This window comes from Anabas testudineus, chromosome 21 (genome assembly GCF_900324465.2).
Source record: "Anabas testudineus chromosome 21, fAnaTes1.2, whole genome shotgun sequence".
In the NCBI taxonomy this organism is placed as follows: domain Eukaryota; kingdom Metazoa; phylum Chordata; class Actinopteri; order Anabantiformes; family Anabantidae; genus Anabas; species Anabas testudineus.
This window is the reverse complement of record NC_046629.1, coordinates 15,745,636-15,762,085: the sequence shown is the minus strand read 5'-3', so window position 1 is coordinate 15,762,085 and position 16,450 is coordinate 15,745,636. Positions and strand designations below refer to the sequence as shown.

General features: G+C 39.3%; 1 protein-coding gene across 1 annotated transcript in view; it reads left to right on the top strand.

Annotated features, from left to right (window-relative positions):
* Positions 1 to 16,450, top strand: part of LOC113173518 (E3 ubiquitin-protein ligase SH3RF3) — a 66,335-nt gene that overhangs the window by 28,006 nt on the left and 21,879 nt on the right. Inside the window, exons 2-3 of the mRNA XM_026376946.1 lie at positions 13,043 to 13,318; positions 15,656 to 15,751. Of these exons, the coding sequence (XP_026232731.1) occupies positions 13,043 to 13,318; positions 15,656 to 15,751 (372 nt within the window). The remainder of the gene's footprint in view (positions 1 to 13,042; positions 13,319 to 15,655; positions 15,752 to 16,450) is intronic.

Here is a 16,450-nt window from a genome sequence, read left to right as displayed (position 1 = left end):
TTCAGTTTGCGTTCCCTTTGGCCCTATTACTCATGCATGTGTGTATATGCTTTTGATTGGATAGTTTGGAGTGTATGACTAAAATATTAGACTGGCACAGCGTTCTGTTGACAGTTGGTTAACATATTTTGCTCGATCAGACTAGCGCAGCGACACTATTTACATTAGGATGTCTCACTCTGGTTCAGATATTAGAGTTCAGTTTTCTGAATCAGACCATGCTTATCTGTTAAGACTTCTCTGTGTGCTTAAATTTCAGACTATCTTAGTCAGAGGTCTACACTGAAGTACAGAAATTGAATTCTGCTTTAATGTATGTCTCTATTTCTCTGGGACTGGGACATCACAGGGGAGCCTCATGTTTACTAGTTTGTACTGAGGCGATATCCTAATGCCCCTGTCTCTCAGTACATATTGCAATGTTCCTACCCCAGTGCAGGGTATGTACGGGCGTGATACACATTGATTTACATGTTAATCATGAACGTTTGCTTTCAAAATATATTTTGCAAGATGTATGTTTTTTTATATCTAATATTGAATGAAAATATTTCTACACATTTCTTCAGAAGAACATTTTCTACATATGTTCCTTCTCCAAATTGTCCAATCGCGGACACAAGTGAATAATTAGTTGTATATTATTCTTATTTTAAAACCATTCTTAATAATAAAGATTTGTCTATTGAGAGATGGAAAAGTTGAATATAAATAGAATTAGTGTCAGCTGCCGACTTGCTCATTATTTAAGCACTTTCCTACAGAACGTTCTTAAGTAGTTTAAAACACAGAGAATAGGTCAAACACCACGTTGAAGTACATATTGTACAGCATGAGTATAGCCTTTAAGCTCTTTATGTCTGTGACTGTGATTGACACATTTCGTGCTCTAAAAGCAGACACGCCTCAGCAACCATCTGTCACTCAAGCCCCCCCGTCACCATAGTAACAGGGGTCTAGCTGGGGAGGGGACCAATAGGGAGGGCACACCCTAGCAACCTCACCTGCCCCCTGTCATCCTTTCTCTAATTCAGCTCTTTTACAAGGCTGTTAAAACCTCACGCCTTGTAATAATAGTATCTGGCTTAAAAAAAAAAAAAACATGTTTCTTCTCACATGCATTTAAACTTTATGGCTGTGAATTGACTCAGCTCTCAAGCATGGACAGTATGAGCACAGCTACTCGAATCCCACTGAGAGGCTTCAAAAAAGAGCAGCGACATCATGAAAGCCCAGTGGGACCTCTGGATGCTAATGACGGGCGGACTGACAAGGCTTGTTAACCCCCTGTTCCTGTTCCTACCTCTGACCCTGTTAACCAAGCTCTGTTTTTTTGAACGGCAAACAGACTGACAGCAAGGAGACATGTCAGAGACGAAGCGAATTCAAATTAAACAACAGGCTTTAATACTTATCTGGGTGTTTGTTTTTTAAGTCAGACATAATCAGTCACTGATATTTTTTGAAGCAATTGTCAGTTAGGAACATGGGGGGAAATATTTTTACAGTTTGCACTCCATTGTTTAAAAACAATTAAAACAAATATAAAAAATATAACTAAATGGATGGAGTTCAGTGAGAAATAATTGGAATCAATCTATGTGTTAATGTGCAATTTCAACCTAAGAGGTCAATGAATTATATTATTGAATGAGTTATATTATGAACAACAAAACAGTGTATTATGGCATTGAGGCTTAAAGAAAATGAGCCTACTGGATCCCGGCCCTTAGATTTATGGATCACAACAAAGCTCTTTCTCCCTTTACTCCATTGTGGAGAAATTCTTGTCTGATCCTTTTGTTGTAATGATGATACAATCACAATTCATGATGAATAATCTCTCGTTTTTATGTCCTTTAATCAGTCAGAGAAATATGGTCTATTTCACTGTACAAGTACTTTCAAGCTTGTCACGCGATATTAGTAGCAAGACACTGAAGCTTCCACACTAACTCATCTAAAATACAGCACTTCGTAACAACAAAAAGTCATTGAAGGGTATAAAACTTGTTGGAGGAGTTGTCTGTAAACATATATACTGTTAAACAAGAGTGGGAATTTAGAACTTCTAGTATTGATGAATGATTTTTTTTTTTTTGTACCTGAAAACTCATAATGCTTTATATAATATATGTTGTTTTGTTTTGTGGTGGAGTGTATCTTTGTATATTGTCGCAACACATATAAGGGGATGAGATGGGTATAATAATAATAATCATAATAGCAAATCGTACTGTTATACTGTGTTACACATACACAGGTGTGGCAATACAGCTTGTTTGATACAGCACCATTATAGGTCAGGACTGTTGACTGTTATGACTGTTTCTTCCTGTAAGATCATAACTTAATCTGTGTCATCATTCCGTCCTATCCCAGTCATTTACTGAATCACGCTGGCCCTGTTTCATTAGAGAGAGCCGAGAGCAACAAGCATTCATCATCTTGACAAATTCTGAGTTCCAACGAGCTATCTGTTATATATTCGGTGCCTCAGCTGTTAAATGAATGAACATGTAGCAAAACATGATGTCTTTTTTAATTGTGTGTATTGTAGCAGCTGCACACAAGATGATAGAAATGTGTTAAAACTACATTTCAAGATGTAGATAGATGTAAGCCACATAAGCATCAGGTGGCATTTCATGTTTTATGTAGTTTATTGCATACTTTACCCAGCTGCAGGATGTGTTTAATGATGACACGGCTTCACCACGGCTTAGTGTGTAAACGTAGTTAAGATTCACCTCTTTGACTTTTTAGATTTCTGTAGTCTTTGAAGTGTTGGTTCAGTTGGAGCAGCTGGTGTAGCAAAAACTGCATTTCATTTTTAATCTGGTAATTAAGTCAGTAAGTAATAGTACAAATTCTCCTGTCTTTTTCTTATTTCCTCCCTGTCTTTACTGATATCTCCTGCTTCGACACATTGGATCGGATTGATCAGGTAAGACATCTTTTTCACGACGGCACTGAACATCTTGCAAAGTTAACAAGCTCTGCTGTATGTTTTTCCTTTTTTTTCACATAGCCACTCTTTCTCTCACAGCGCAGATGGAAATGAGTGTTATGAATATGCATGTAATCCCAGAGCGTTCGACACTAAAGCTTGCTGTCACTACTCCTTCCCATCTTGCGCTCCATTTCTCTTTTCCTGTCAATGCGTTTTTCTCTTTCGTTCACTCAGTCAAATACCCTTGATACAGGAGCCTGACAATGAATTATGAAAGAACATTGTAGATGAAATTCACAAACCGCATTCAGTGTGAATATGAAAGTTTGGATGACTTTGTATAAATGTCTAAGGACAGATTGAAGATAATTGTGTGTTTGTACATTGGCATGACCAACTACAGTTTTCTTTGACGTCTTAACTGGCGCAGGGTAAAGCTGTTATTATACACGTGTTTCCATAATTTGAAGCATATGGACCTATTAAAGTAATTAAGGGAAGGTATATGTGTGTATAGTAGATTTGTAATGACATTAAATGTTATTCAAACAAAAGAAGTATTCCTGGCATCAGTCAAAGCAAAGTCGCATAAAGCACAACTCTAACTACAACAACAATGAAATAAAATAATCAAATCTATTGTTATTCTGCTGGAGGCAATGCTGAAATACCTTCTTCTTCTGATTAGCATAGTTCTTATAGCACTTGGATATAACACACATTTTCAATAGGATTTATTAGTCCAAAATTTACTCTGTGCTGCTATTGCACATAAAAGACTTATAATCACTTTTATGTATAATATGTCACCTGTTTAGATAGAATCTAAAAGAAAAAATTGTTCAGTCTGTAAGGCTAGCCTCTATAAACACGACTACAGGTGCACACACATAGGGACCATAAAGCTGTTGTAATACTAAAGACCGATGTCTGTCACCCACTGTCAGCTGGGATCAGCTTCAGCCCCTGCAACGACCCGTAACAGAATAAGCGCTAAAAGGTAATGGATGGATGGGAGGAAGTTTGTTGGGGAGTGAGAGGACAGAGCTGCTAGGTTGGAGTGATATGCTAATAGAATGAAGAAAAAGAAGAGTCGTGGAGGAAGAGGAAGCAGGGAGTGATGGAGAGGTGAAGACAAGGTTCAGATGAATGAACTCCTCGTAGCCGCCGGCTAGACTTGTTGACGTGTGTATTTGTGTGTGTGTGTGTGTGTGTGTGCGCGTCCGAGTTCATACGCAGTGAGCGGTGTTGTGTTTCTCATCTTCCTACTTCTCAGAAACTGCCAGTCTGTGTGTGTCTCCACTTAACCTGAGGTGTGTGTTGTATCATGAATTATAGATGGAAAGTGAATCAATAGTGTGCTGAATTACTGCCAGACAGCCTGGGTATGTGTGTTTGTCTGTGTGTGTACTCTGATGTTTGCATGAGTGTGATTTCATGCTGACACAAGTTTTTGCTTTACATTATTTATGTAGAAATAAATACAGCGCATTTATCTATTCTCTGGCACCAACTGTGGGATTTTGTAGGTGAAGCTATGGGCACGCAAGTGACTTTTTTTTTTTTGTATCTCAGAGAAGAGTTTTTACTGAAGATTTTAACATTATCAGAGCAGACAGTAATACCTCTCTGTCTTCGCATGAATATGTGTTTGTGTCGCACTTGAGCGTCTGCGCCAATAAAACATCACAGCTTGATGGAATGTCGCTCTCACGGCAGAGTGGAAAAAGACTTCTGCAGATTTACTGTGCTATAACAACACACACACACACACACACACAAGCTGTCTCTCTCTCACACAACCACACACACACACACACACTGTGAAGGAAAAAAAAAAGTTGTAATGGCCCAGTGCCCCTCCAAGGACAGATGAGCGAGAGAAGAGGGAGCGGAGTAATCACAGTTAAAGAGAGAGAAAGTGTGTGTGTTTGTGTCTGTAGGGAGGTGAATAGATTGACTACAGGGAACTGAGAATGGTTTGGCGTTGGAAAAATGGATGGGGATATGAGCGCAGTGGAACATCCTGTCCCATCTACCATCCTTCACACACACTCACACATATTGGCTCAACATGGGAATGTTAGGGCTGCTGAGCTATAGAGTTGACAGACGAGCGCGTCCAGGATATGGGATGTGTCGCGATACTCCAAACAAGACCATTTAGTCCCTTTTATTTCTCATTTCCTTCAAAGCTCACTTAACCTGAAGCCCCTCCACATCCTGTACCCAGTATGCAAATGTTGCCTTTGAAGTGAAACCTCAAAAATGTTCCCAACAGGCGGTAGACACATTATGAAATGCACATGCAGTGTATTAAAATTAAAATAGAAATTGCTAAGTATTCTCTTATTTACAGTAACACTGTGTTTGACTAACTTAACTCTGTGCCACAGGTGTGTTGTTTAATTCAGCTTGTTTTTGGTTTCCATTTGTTCACGTATTGAATAACTATCTACATATTAATGAATGTGTGACTTCATTTATAAACACTGCATCAGCACAAAAGGGGAGCCATGGGGATTTGCATGTGGCTACTTTAACACTCTACATACTGGGATCTATTTTTGTGCAGGTGAACAAAGTGTAAAATGAAGCCAGAGTCACTGAGGCTCTGTGCTCATCAGCAGCCCTGTGATTAGCTGTGTTCTGCAAGTCAGAATACTAGACCATGTTTTTGTTACATATACTAATATACTATAACTCACCATTAGTATAAGGAGCACTTGCCTGTACCTTATATGCCAGAGTCTGTATTAAAAACAAACTTGTACCATATGACAGTTCTGGAAACGCTGGGAATTGCTTTATTTGCTAGCCGTGTGAAGCAAGTCCAAGTTTTGCAAGCTCCATTTCCAGTATGAGATTTGAGTCTTAAAAACATCCAGTGGGAATGGATTGAGCCCAACAGCTGTAAGAGCTAATCAGAGTTAGACGATGACGACAAAGAGCAGCAATGCATTTCCACTGTGGTGCCTCTTTTGTTGTAAACTGCATGGACATGTGTGTAACTAGAAGCAGACCTTAAAGAGTGTTACATAGGTTCAGCCTTGTCCAAGAATTAATGGTGATGCTAGAAGCAATTATATGTCATTTTGTCAATGGTTGATCCAGTCTTAAGGCTGATGATTCCTGGTCTCAGTTTTCCAATCTAATCACATTGTTCTGATTTTCAGAATCCCTTAACTATGTCTTTTTGTTTTAAATTAAGAAATCAAGAAAAGTCTAGTTGCCATGACTTAATCTCAACAACAGGCTTCCCCATTCCACATTCAAAGTTTCATTTTTTAGAGTCACGGTTCTCAAATAAATAAATAAATAGACGGAAACGAATACTCAGACATCAGTGTTCACAAGTGCTCCTTTTATTAACTAATTATTGTTGTAAGTATGTTAGAGTGCAGATAGTTAAATGAATCAGTTTGAGCATACACAGATTCCTTCTGTCTGCGGAATCTGGGCACGCACACAAAAAAACAACCTTTGTGGAGCTGGAGTGATAGCGCCTGAAGGCAACATAATGTCAAGGTGAAGGTAAAGAAAAGGGGACTTGAGCAAATCCAGTTGTCACAGTTAAACACACAGTGGGATGGACCAGCTCTCCTAAAGAGATCACTGCTTTTCCAAAGAGTGTCACTAGCTCAGTGTTGTATGATTCAGAAAAGTTCAGGTTTGTAGTACATAAGGTCACATACATGATGATAAAGTTCTGTATAATGTATATGCCTGATTAGCTAAATCTACCTGTAGGGTTCAGTTGTAGGGCTATGACTGTAACGTGCACCCAGTGACAGCTCTCTGTACGTGTGTGTGTGTGTGTGTGTGTGTGTATGTGTGTGTTCTGCTAATGTTTGCAATGTAATGTATAATTAGCACTAAACACAAAGTACAGCTGGGGTTGATGGGAAATGCTGGGGAATGTTGTTAGTATTGCAGGTGTTTGTTCGTATTGGGTAAATGAACTTTTTGGACCTGATGACTGTGTTAGATGAAGATAAAGGATTACCAGGTTCATTGTTCCCAATGAGACATGAATGATTATTATAATTAATGGCTACCTATTCGTCATTTGTTGAGGTATTTTACTCAAAACCACAAGTCGAACTCACGTGTCACTAGAAAGAAGTCTGTCACCAAAGTCACTAAAGTAGGATTTATCCTCTTGACATTATGTATGAAGTAGCTAAAAATATCAGCTATTCTTGTCAGATAACCACACGCACAATAACAATGACAGTGCCAGTACAGTCAATTTGTTGCATATACTTGAAAAGAAACTTTTCTAACAATTGGGGGTGTGTAGACTACAATTACTGTGTCCAGCTAATAGGAGGGAAATAAAGTGTGCACATTCAAGCTCTTTGTTTATTATGGGGGCCGTAGGGGATATGCTGTAGCTGCATATTGCAGCCCTCATGGGCGACATTATTAACTCTTCTCGAACTGCAGCCCAACAGCAGCAGTTGTTTCAGCTAAGGAGGGTGTTGTCAAATGAAATATCTGTCCCTAATGGCACATTTATTCCCACTGTTTGAATGTGAATTTAGAAATGCTCAAGTGATCATAAATATGAAGGTGTAGTTTGTTGGTTTGCTTAGTTAAATATTTAAACATGTCAGGAAGCAAAAAAGAAAATCTGTCTTTAAAATGACTAAAGCAAAAGAGAGTTGGTCACACTGTGAAATAATGTTCAAAAACATAATAAGTACCGCATTTTAATGATTCCTTGTATTAGTCACAAAGAGGATTTTTATTTAAAAAGATGTAATACACAGTGGGATAATTTGGGTTTTCAGAAGATAGTGGAAATGACCAACATATAAGAATAATAATAATAATAATAATAATAATAATATAATAATTTATTGTCTTTATAAGTATATTAAAGCTCTCAACATGATCTCAAAATGTCGCCCTAGCTTCGTTAGAAAGTGTTTCATTTTGGAAGGCTGTTTCAGAGGCTTTTAAACCCAGTAATAAAAATAGTGGCAAAAAGAGCTTTCCATCTAGAAAATATCAATATGACTCTCAAGAAACTCATACACGACATCGCTTTAAGTGCCAACACCGATAATATGAATGTGCTGTTGGATTTCCGTGGGTAAGAGGTGTCACTGTAGATCGACAAGGATAAGAGCTGCTCTCGACTCTCGTACACAGGGCTGTTAATTATTGATTTAATAAGCTCTGTGTGAGTGTGAGTGTGTCACATGTAGACTGTAATCTTGTTATAGTGCTGGGCATTTATGCGTGCGTCTGAAAATAGTGTAGAAAAGCAAATCTCTTTTGTAAGGATGAAATATACTAATTCTTCAGCATTTTTTCTGTAAGAATTATTCAAATGATTAATCAGTTAACTAAATCATTGGCAGTTCTCTGTTGATCGATTAAGCTTGTTTGCTTTTTACAGCATCAGACAAAAAACCCTTGTGCTTCAAACTAAAATGACGTAAACTTAGACATGTTGTGTATATACAGTGTATGGAGTGAAACCATTTGAAGATGTTGGTGTGTGTGGTGTTCTGGAAGAACAATATGACAGATGTCAAGTATTAATTATAGCTCAACATGAGTACATGCTGTCAATACTTCTAATTTTTACTTAGACGTAGGCTGATAATAGGGTTTCTTGGTAATTGATGGTTCTGTTATCGTGTGCAAACTTAGTGTGAAATTGAAGATATAAACTCATCAACCGTGATTAGTTGCACGTGTTCAACTGCTCATTAACGCAAATGTCTAATTAGCCGATCACACGGCAGCAGTTCAGTGCATTTAGGCATCCAGTCGTGGTCAGGACAATGTGCTGAAGTTGAAAAGTGATGGGAAACTTGATTGTTGGTGCCAGACGGACTGGTCTTAGTATTTCAGAAACTACTGATTACTACTGGGATTTTCATGGACAACTATCTCTAGGGTTTATAAAGAATGGTCTGAAAGAGAGAAAACGTCCAGTGAGCAGCAGAGTTCAGAGACACTGGGTAGGACTCCCAGTGTAATCCAGCACTAGGAAGTGGGTGGTGAATATATTAAATATAGATCCACACCCATAAACTTTTGTGTTGTGTATCAAACACCAAACATTTTTTTAATCAACTAAATGTGTCCAGGTAAGATAATTATCAAAAAGCACTGGGTGTCATTTACTGATTGATCTAGTTACTGTTAGTTTTAAAAAATGTCCAACATACCAAGAAACATTTGGTAGAAGGGGTACACACCCACAACAAGCGGCTGACTGCAGGGTCGACAGTTTGCCCTTGTGAGCTTTTGTGTGTGTCTCAAAGGGGCCTTGTTCAATGGAGCAGTCAGACTCGTGCTGGACAAGTCACCTCCCTGTACCTTATGGCTGCAGCAGACACACACACACAGACCTTAACAGATGGGAGTCTCAGACGTGGCTCATTGGGGGGACACGTATGTTTGTGTGTTTCCCCAAGGGCAGGGGACATTCACTCTCTTTCATGCACGCACACAAACACACCCACACACACACACACACACACATACACACACACACCTTCTGTCCATTGCAAAAATCCAAACTCTAATTATTGCACCACAGGGGTAAGCGTGTGTGCGCGTGTGTGTGTGTGTGTGTGTGTGTGTGTGTGTGTGTGTGTGTGTGTGTATTTTGTTTGTTAATAATATTCTGCTGCAGGTACAACAGTAAAAATCAATTTTCACATTTATGTGATGCAAAGATCAAGTTCTTCTAATTACTCACTTGAAATGACACCGTTCAGGCTAGTTTCTGTTCTCCCTGTGTTAGAAAACCAAAATAGAAAATCATTATCATTTATATGATGGATTTAAAACTTCATAGAATAAGTTTCATTATAGTTTCAACACCACAACTCATGTCCTTATTATTCATTCAAGACATAATTATGTCGCCCAAAGTTAGAATCAAGACATCATAAATAAGTGTCAGTTATCTTTTAATTGCTAATATACTGAGTTGCTGTTGGTACCTGGATTCAAGAAAACTCCAGATTAAGAGAGCTTTAAATATATCTTATCTTAAACCTTTGCAGCTGAAAGTGGATTTTGTAGCTCTATGCATAGAAATAAGTAAATGTTAAATTTGACATTTTTCTATTACTGTTTAAACTAGAACTGCAACTTAATGGCAGTTTATTTATTGTGTACAGTATGTTTGGTGGAGAGTTACAGTATGTATGAACAGTAGTTAACAATAACTAGAAATATAACAGCAGAGTGGGCCCATTGTTTAATTTCAGGTGGTATCTTTTTCAAATAAAGGCCTCGTACCTGCAGTGTGACCCTCCTGCCCCAGGCTCAGAGAAGCGAAAGACAACAGCCTGTGCCTAGTTTTAGATGGTGCCCTTGGCAGAGTAAGCGTAGCGACCTTCCTCCTGACATCCAGCAGCAAACATCCCAGTTCCCTGGTGATGCCTTCCAACAGCCTCCAGGAGGTCGCCCCAAAGAGAGAATAGAAGTGAAATAACTGGAGAGTGACATAGAAAACAGGGAAACAAGAATCAAGTGATGCTGGTCTTCTTATCCTTACCACCTTCCTCTCTTTCTTTGCCTCTTCCCTCTCTCATCTCCTTTACTATCCACCACCTGTCCTCCTCCAGTGCAGCTGTTGCCGATCGCCTCGGTCAAAGGAACCTCAGCAGTGCAATAGAGAAAGCGAGGGTGCTGCTTCACTCTTTAAAACATTTAATCGCTCACAGCAGAAGGCTAAGGTGGTGGAAAGATCATGGTTTAATACAGATTAGGTCCACAGTGCTGTGCAGTAACTAGACGTATGTTTAGTTCATTTATCGACATTTAACTTAACTTACAAAAACATGGTTACACACACATTTTGTGTCTTTTCCAGTTGTGTAGTAGCTGTTTCCTGAATGCCCCGGTGCAAAAGTTGATACTAGCTGTAGTCATAGTAATTGTATAAAATGGTAGTAGATATAATAGTAGTCAAAGTAACAGTAGTTTTCTGTTTTGTTTTGTTTTTGTTCTTTATGTGTATTTGTGCATGTCTGTTTCTTCTTATTGCGTCACCACTGATTTCAGTATAGTCAGGCTGTGGAGCCTCAGGCTGTTCTTTTCAGGGTAGCGTCTGGGGAGAATCAGTCTGTATGCGAGTGCGTCTTCATAAGTATGTATGCGTTAGTCTTACTGTAAACACCTTCTCTGGAAAGAAAAGACGTTGTTTTTCTTTCATGCATTCTCTTTTTCTGCTCCACACTGCTGTTTATTTACCTGGATCTTCTTCAAGATAAACTTCCTTTTAATACCCGTCTCTTTCGAGAACATGTTCAGTATTTTAAGCGCGTGCTAAACCCTGCAGTGTTTGCTTTGGTACGTGTGTGGTGGAGAATGTGAACATACAGCAGGTGTGCTGTGGTGATGTCTCAGTTACTATATAGAAATGTAACTTTTGCGGCATGTAGTTTGGATCTTTTTGTAGGAAGTAAAGACATTAGTCAGTCTGATGTGGTGAATCTGAGTGGGTTTTACTATATCTTAATTGATGCCCTCCTCACCTTCTGATAGATGCTGTTGCATTGCCTGCCAAGCTTTCCCCTTAACAGATCTATGATAACAGGCACAGGTCTGCCTCCTGCAATCTTTAGTACATTTTAAAACAAATGCTCTCAGATTTTAACAGAGGCAGTCAAAAGCAGGACTAAAATGGTAGAGGATCCTTCACGTCCCCTTTAAATGCATATGGAATAGGCACATACGTGCCATAAAGGTAAAACACAGAGGTTAAAGCTTCATGCTCCACGCAAAAAATCTGGATTTCTCCCAGATGATACCATTTATAAGATGCCATGTATCTATGACTGGACAATTAAGGAGTTATTTAGGAATTTTGCAGTGCACTGAATTTTTGCATGGCTTGAGGAACATTTTGATCAGTTTCTAGATACACGTGGCACCATGTAAAGAAATCACTTCTGGGAGGGTATATTGGGCAGTATGCGCCTGCCTTGTCAGCCTTTGACATGTGATAAGTGAGACACCACAGACCTGATTGTGATGAAACTACAGGGAGTCGTGCATCACAGCGCTCTGCCATTTTCAAAATTACTGTGTTTGGCCCAAGGTGGGGGCAGCAATTACCTGGCAAACATTTTAATAACCAGTCATATCTCATATACTGCTGGGGGGAATAAAATGAAACTTGTAACACATATCCAACTATTCTTACTCTACAAATTTGTCTCTGGGCCAGCAGTTTGCAACATATTGGATTTTTCACTGTTTTGAGTTGCTACAAAACCAGTTTGCCCCTGCAGCTGTCTTCTTTTTTTGTGTCAGTTTAATTTACTGATCACTGCAGGAGTTACTGCCTCATTTCTACCATCCATCTAATATGCTCTGCCACAAATATACAAATTAAATGAGGAGAGAACAATGCAAACGGACTGTTACTGATATTTTTGTATTGTCTCATAACACGCTTGAAACTGATTTGTTCCAGTCATGGCACCAAGGCACACTTTAGAGCTGCCTAATAGGAAGAATATAATGAAACAGCAGTTCACAGTAAACTTGGGAAATAGTCAACCTCAAGGTTTGCGAGGTGCAGTCAGTTGGCAAAATTTCAACACGGTGGCTCTAATGCTTGACAGCAATGCTTTTAATACTCTGTAGAGGTTTAAAATGCACTTAATGTTGCTCTGTGGAACATTTTAATGTAGAAACATATCTCTCACCTCACCTTTTATGTTAATCACTACGTGGGTTGGCAGTACAAAAGAACATCTTATTCTTACCGAGACCCTGGTTTCCACCTTTTAACTGACAGGTAATCTGCTGTGCCCACAGGAAACAGCAGGTTGAAGTGTAGGTGTCTCCAAAACAGCAGCATCAGAGTGTTTTGTTGTAGTGGTATCTTTTCTGGCTTGTTTTCTGGTCTTAGTCACGCTGATGCGAATATGAGATGGTCCTTTGCAAATAGTTTCATTTGAAGGGTGTTAAGCAGCTTCAAGAATGTTGTTCCTCAGTAGAGTAGCACAAGAAAAATAATATATGCACTGCTTTGTTTTGATCATCTGTGTAAATGCTTTTAGTTTGTTTGGACAATAAATGTTTGTTGGTGTTTTTCAGAACATCCCAGCGCTGCCTTGCGGGAAAGCCCTTTACTCCTACGAAGGCAAAGAACCAGGCGATCTCCAGTTTTCCAAGGGTGACATCATCATCCTGCGACGCAAAGTAGATGACAACTGGTACCATGGCGAGCTCAATGGTTGCCATGGCTTCTTGCCTGCCAGTTACATCCAGTTGCTGCGTCCCCTGAGCCAGACTCCACCCCAGGGCAAAGCGCTGTATGACTTTGAGGTCAAAGACAAAGACCAGGATAAAGACTGTCTGGCCTTCAGCAAGGTAACACACACACGTACACAAATGCTGTGTACACACTGACTGGATGACACTTTTTTTATGTCAGGCACAGAATAAAAATAGCAACATAAAATTGCGGGCTGACTTCACGGATGAATCAGAGGAGAGATTTGAGGGGTGGATGTACTCAGAATTTACAACAGCATAAATATCGAAGTAGCCGCTAACAAACAAACAGCATACCTTATCTGTGGTGTTAAACCAGGGTGTTTTTGTAGCACACTAATAATTTATTAGTACTGACTCTTATCTTCAGATTGATTCAGTGCAACTTCAAACAAGTTACAAAGTATTTGCTCTGCTTGGTGCCTTCCCAGAGGAACTACAGTTTTCACGCTCAACTCCACATTTTGCTTGTACGTCTTTTTTTTTTTTTTCTTTAAAATGTTATTGGCCTTCACATTTTTTGCAGTTTTCCCCTGACATAATTAAGATTATTTGAAATAATCTTCTATTCTGCTGATATTGATGCATGATGCATGAGCTCTAGCAGGCTGTTCTGTGGTTGGCTGAAATAAACATCACAAAACAGTCAAAATAGTGTATATGTTTTTTTTTGTTTTTTTTTATCTAAGTCAAATATTTTATTATTTTAAGTTGCAAAGAATAACAAAGGTATTTCTGTAAAGGTCCCTAAAATACTATTTAAACAACTGCTCAGATGCTGCTGTATCAGAGCCAAGAGAAACATTCTCCAGTGTAATCTCTCCACAGGAAGTAAGAATAATAATAATACATGTCTTCGTACTGTAGTCACGGAGAAACCTAGAGGTCTTCTTAAGGGTCTACGTGGTTCCTAGTAACCAAGAACAATGATAAACCTTTGTCTAAATTAGAGTATACATGTAAGCAGTCTAATGTTGAGTCGAGTTCATGGATCTCAGGTCTGTGCATCAACATGTTTAACAATGGAGGGCTTCTAAACAAACTCCCTCTCACTCTGATGATCTAATGCATCATTACTGCAGGAAACAAATTTGTTTTTCACAGCAGATGGAAAGTGTGAAGTGGAAAGTGCAGAAAAGAAGTAATGTAATTCTGCTCTTTTTGACTTGACAAGGGGACTTGTTAATTAGCATCATGCTGTTGCCAGTACTCATGTCTCTCTCTATTTGGATCCTGTTAAGGTTGATTGCCTTTAGGATTGCAACCAATTATCCTCAGGTCTGACTGCCTTCAGGTCATTGAGTCTCTTTTACCTGAGATTTAGGTAGGTATAGTACTTCTTTGGATTGTGAAGATCTCTCCCTCCATTAAATAAGAGGTGGATGACGTAGGAGGTTGACATTAGAAAAGTATTTTTAAAATTACACTTTAAAAAGGACAGATGTGAAGAGACCAAGGGAAGAAGAGAGAAGACACCTTCAGAATTGTGTGTCCAGGTAGGGTTTGGTGTAAACAGTGATTTGTATTCGCTGAACCACTCTCTTCCTCAAAGCTTATCATTTTGTTCCTGCTGTTACACAGGCTCATTTGTGCTAGAAATGAACGCCCGACAAACCCAGTCTGTCTCTGCATTTTGAGTGCATCTGTAGAGAGAGGAAGAGGAAGATATATTAAATTACCGCGCACTGCACACTGTGGGTGTTTTAAGTGTGTCTTGTACACCTCACCACAAACGAACTACCCCCTACAGTCTGATTACCAGATAATGAGATGTCCATAGATCATATTATTTTGATAGGGCAAAGCTAATCAACAGGTTAAACATTACAAAAAGCCACAGTTTTGCAAAGAGACACATGGACCCTGTGGCTTGCCACATGCGTGTTGTCATGCAGAAGCAGTGTGTGTGATATTGTTTTCTCAGTGTGAGTGGTAATTACTCAGTATGACTAATACACAGTCATTTACCAGCATTATCACTGTCATCCCTAATGGTCCAACCAAGACCCCTATATTCATGTGACAAGAGAAGCAGCAGAGGGAAAAATAGTTCGCTAATGAAGTCTGTGGGTGTGTGTATAAGGAACATGATGTGTGAGCTATAATGTGTTGATATGAACACTATGTACATACTGTATTGGCATTGGTAAGCATGGGTACCCAGTGCTGCAGTATTGAGTAGCTTTTTGATTTTGGGTAGCAGAAATAGTCCAGGCAAATCTTTGGATCCAGATAAAACAATAGCTACAGACTGTAAGAATTCAATTTGACCTCAATCTATAGATCTCTTGGAGCCAAACAGTCAGCTTCAACACATGTGAGCTTCAGACTGCAGCTTTTTAACGTATTTATTTAACTATTATTGCATTAGCACATGCATTTCTATTTTTATGTCTATGTGTTTAGTTGCACTCATTTCCTATCTCTCTCCAGGATGAGGTGTTAACAGTTATCAGGCGAGTGGATGAGAACTGGGCAGAAGGCATGCTGGGAGACAAGATCGGCATCTTTCCTATTCTCTACGTGGAGGTAAACCCACAGACGTGACACAAACACAGGTTATTACAGAAGGAGCTGCAAAAGCTCAAACAGTGGTGGTGCAGCAGAACGCAGGTATTTCCATTTGTCATTCTGCTGCTTTGGGGAGAGGAGGCAGGACTTTTTGTTTCTCCAGGGAAAAGTAGATCCTGTACGCTTTGATGAGAAATAACTAACATGTTCTTTCTATTGCTAGTAGCTTTCCCACAGCTAAAGTATGATGATATCCACCGTCAACGTGACATAACTCGAGATGCCAGGGCTTTTTTTTGTTTTCTCTGTCATCTACAGGTGCATTACCAGTGAAAAAGCAATGTCTAAATACTAAGTACAGCTGATGGGGAAACAATAGGTCACTGACAGTGGTAACCAGTGATGCTTTATTTATTTATTGTTGGTAGTGCCCCCTGTGCTGAGAGGAGGGACACAGTAAGCCCCATGTTGAGATTGGGGTGTAACTGAGAAGATGGTTATAATGGTTTTAGATAGCCACAAGGTCCCTCAGAAATCTTGGGTGCTCCATTGGTGTAATCCTCAGTGTGGTGTTTGCTGTTGACAAATGCCATCAGCAGTACAACATGGCTAGAAGCACATACCATGATTTAGACACTGCATCCAATTCACTTGTTCTACTGCCCTTACAGCTCCGTGTGTAGTGCTCATTTTTCTGTCAGTCATGATTTTGATGTG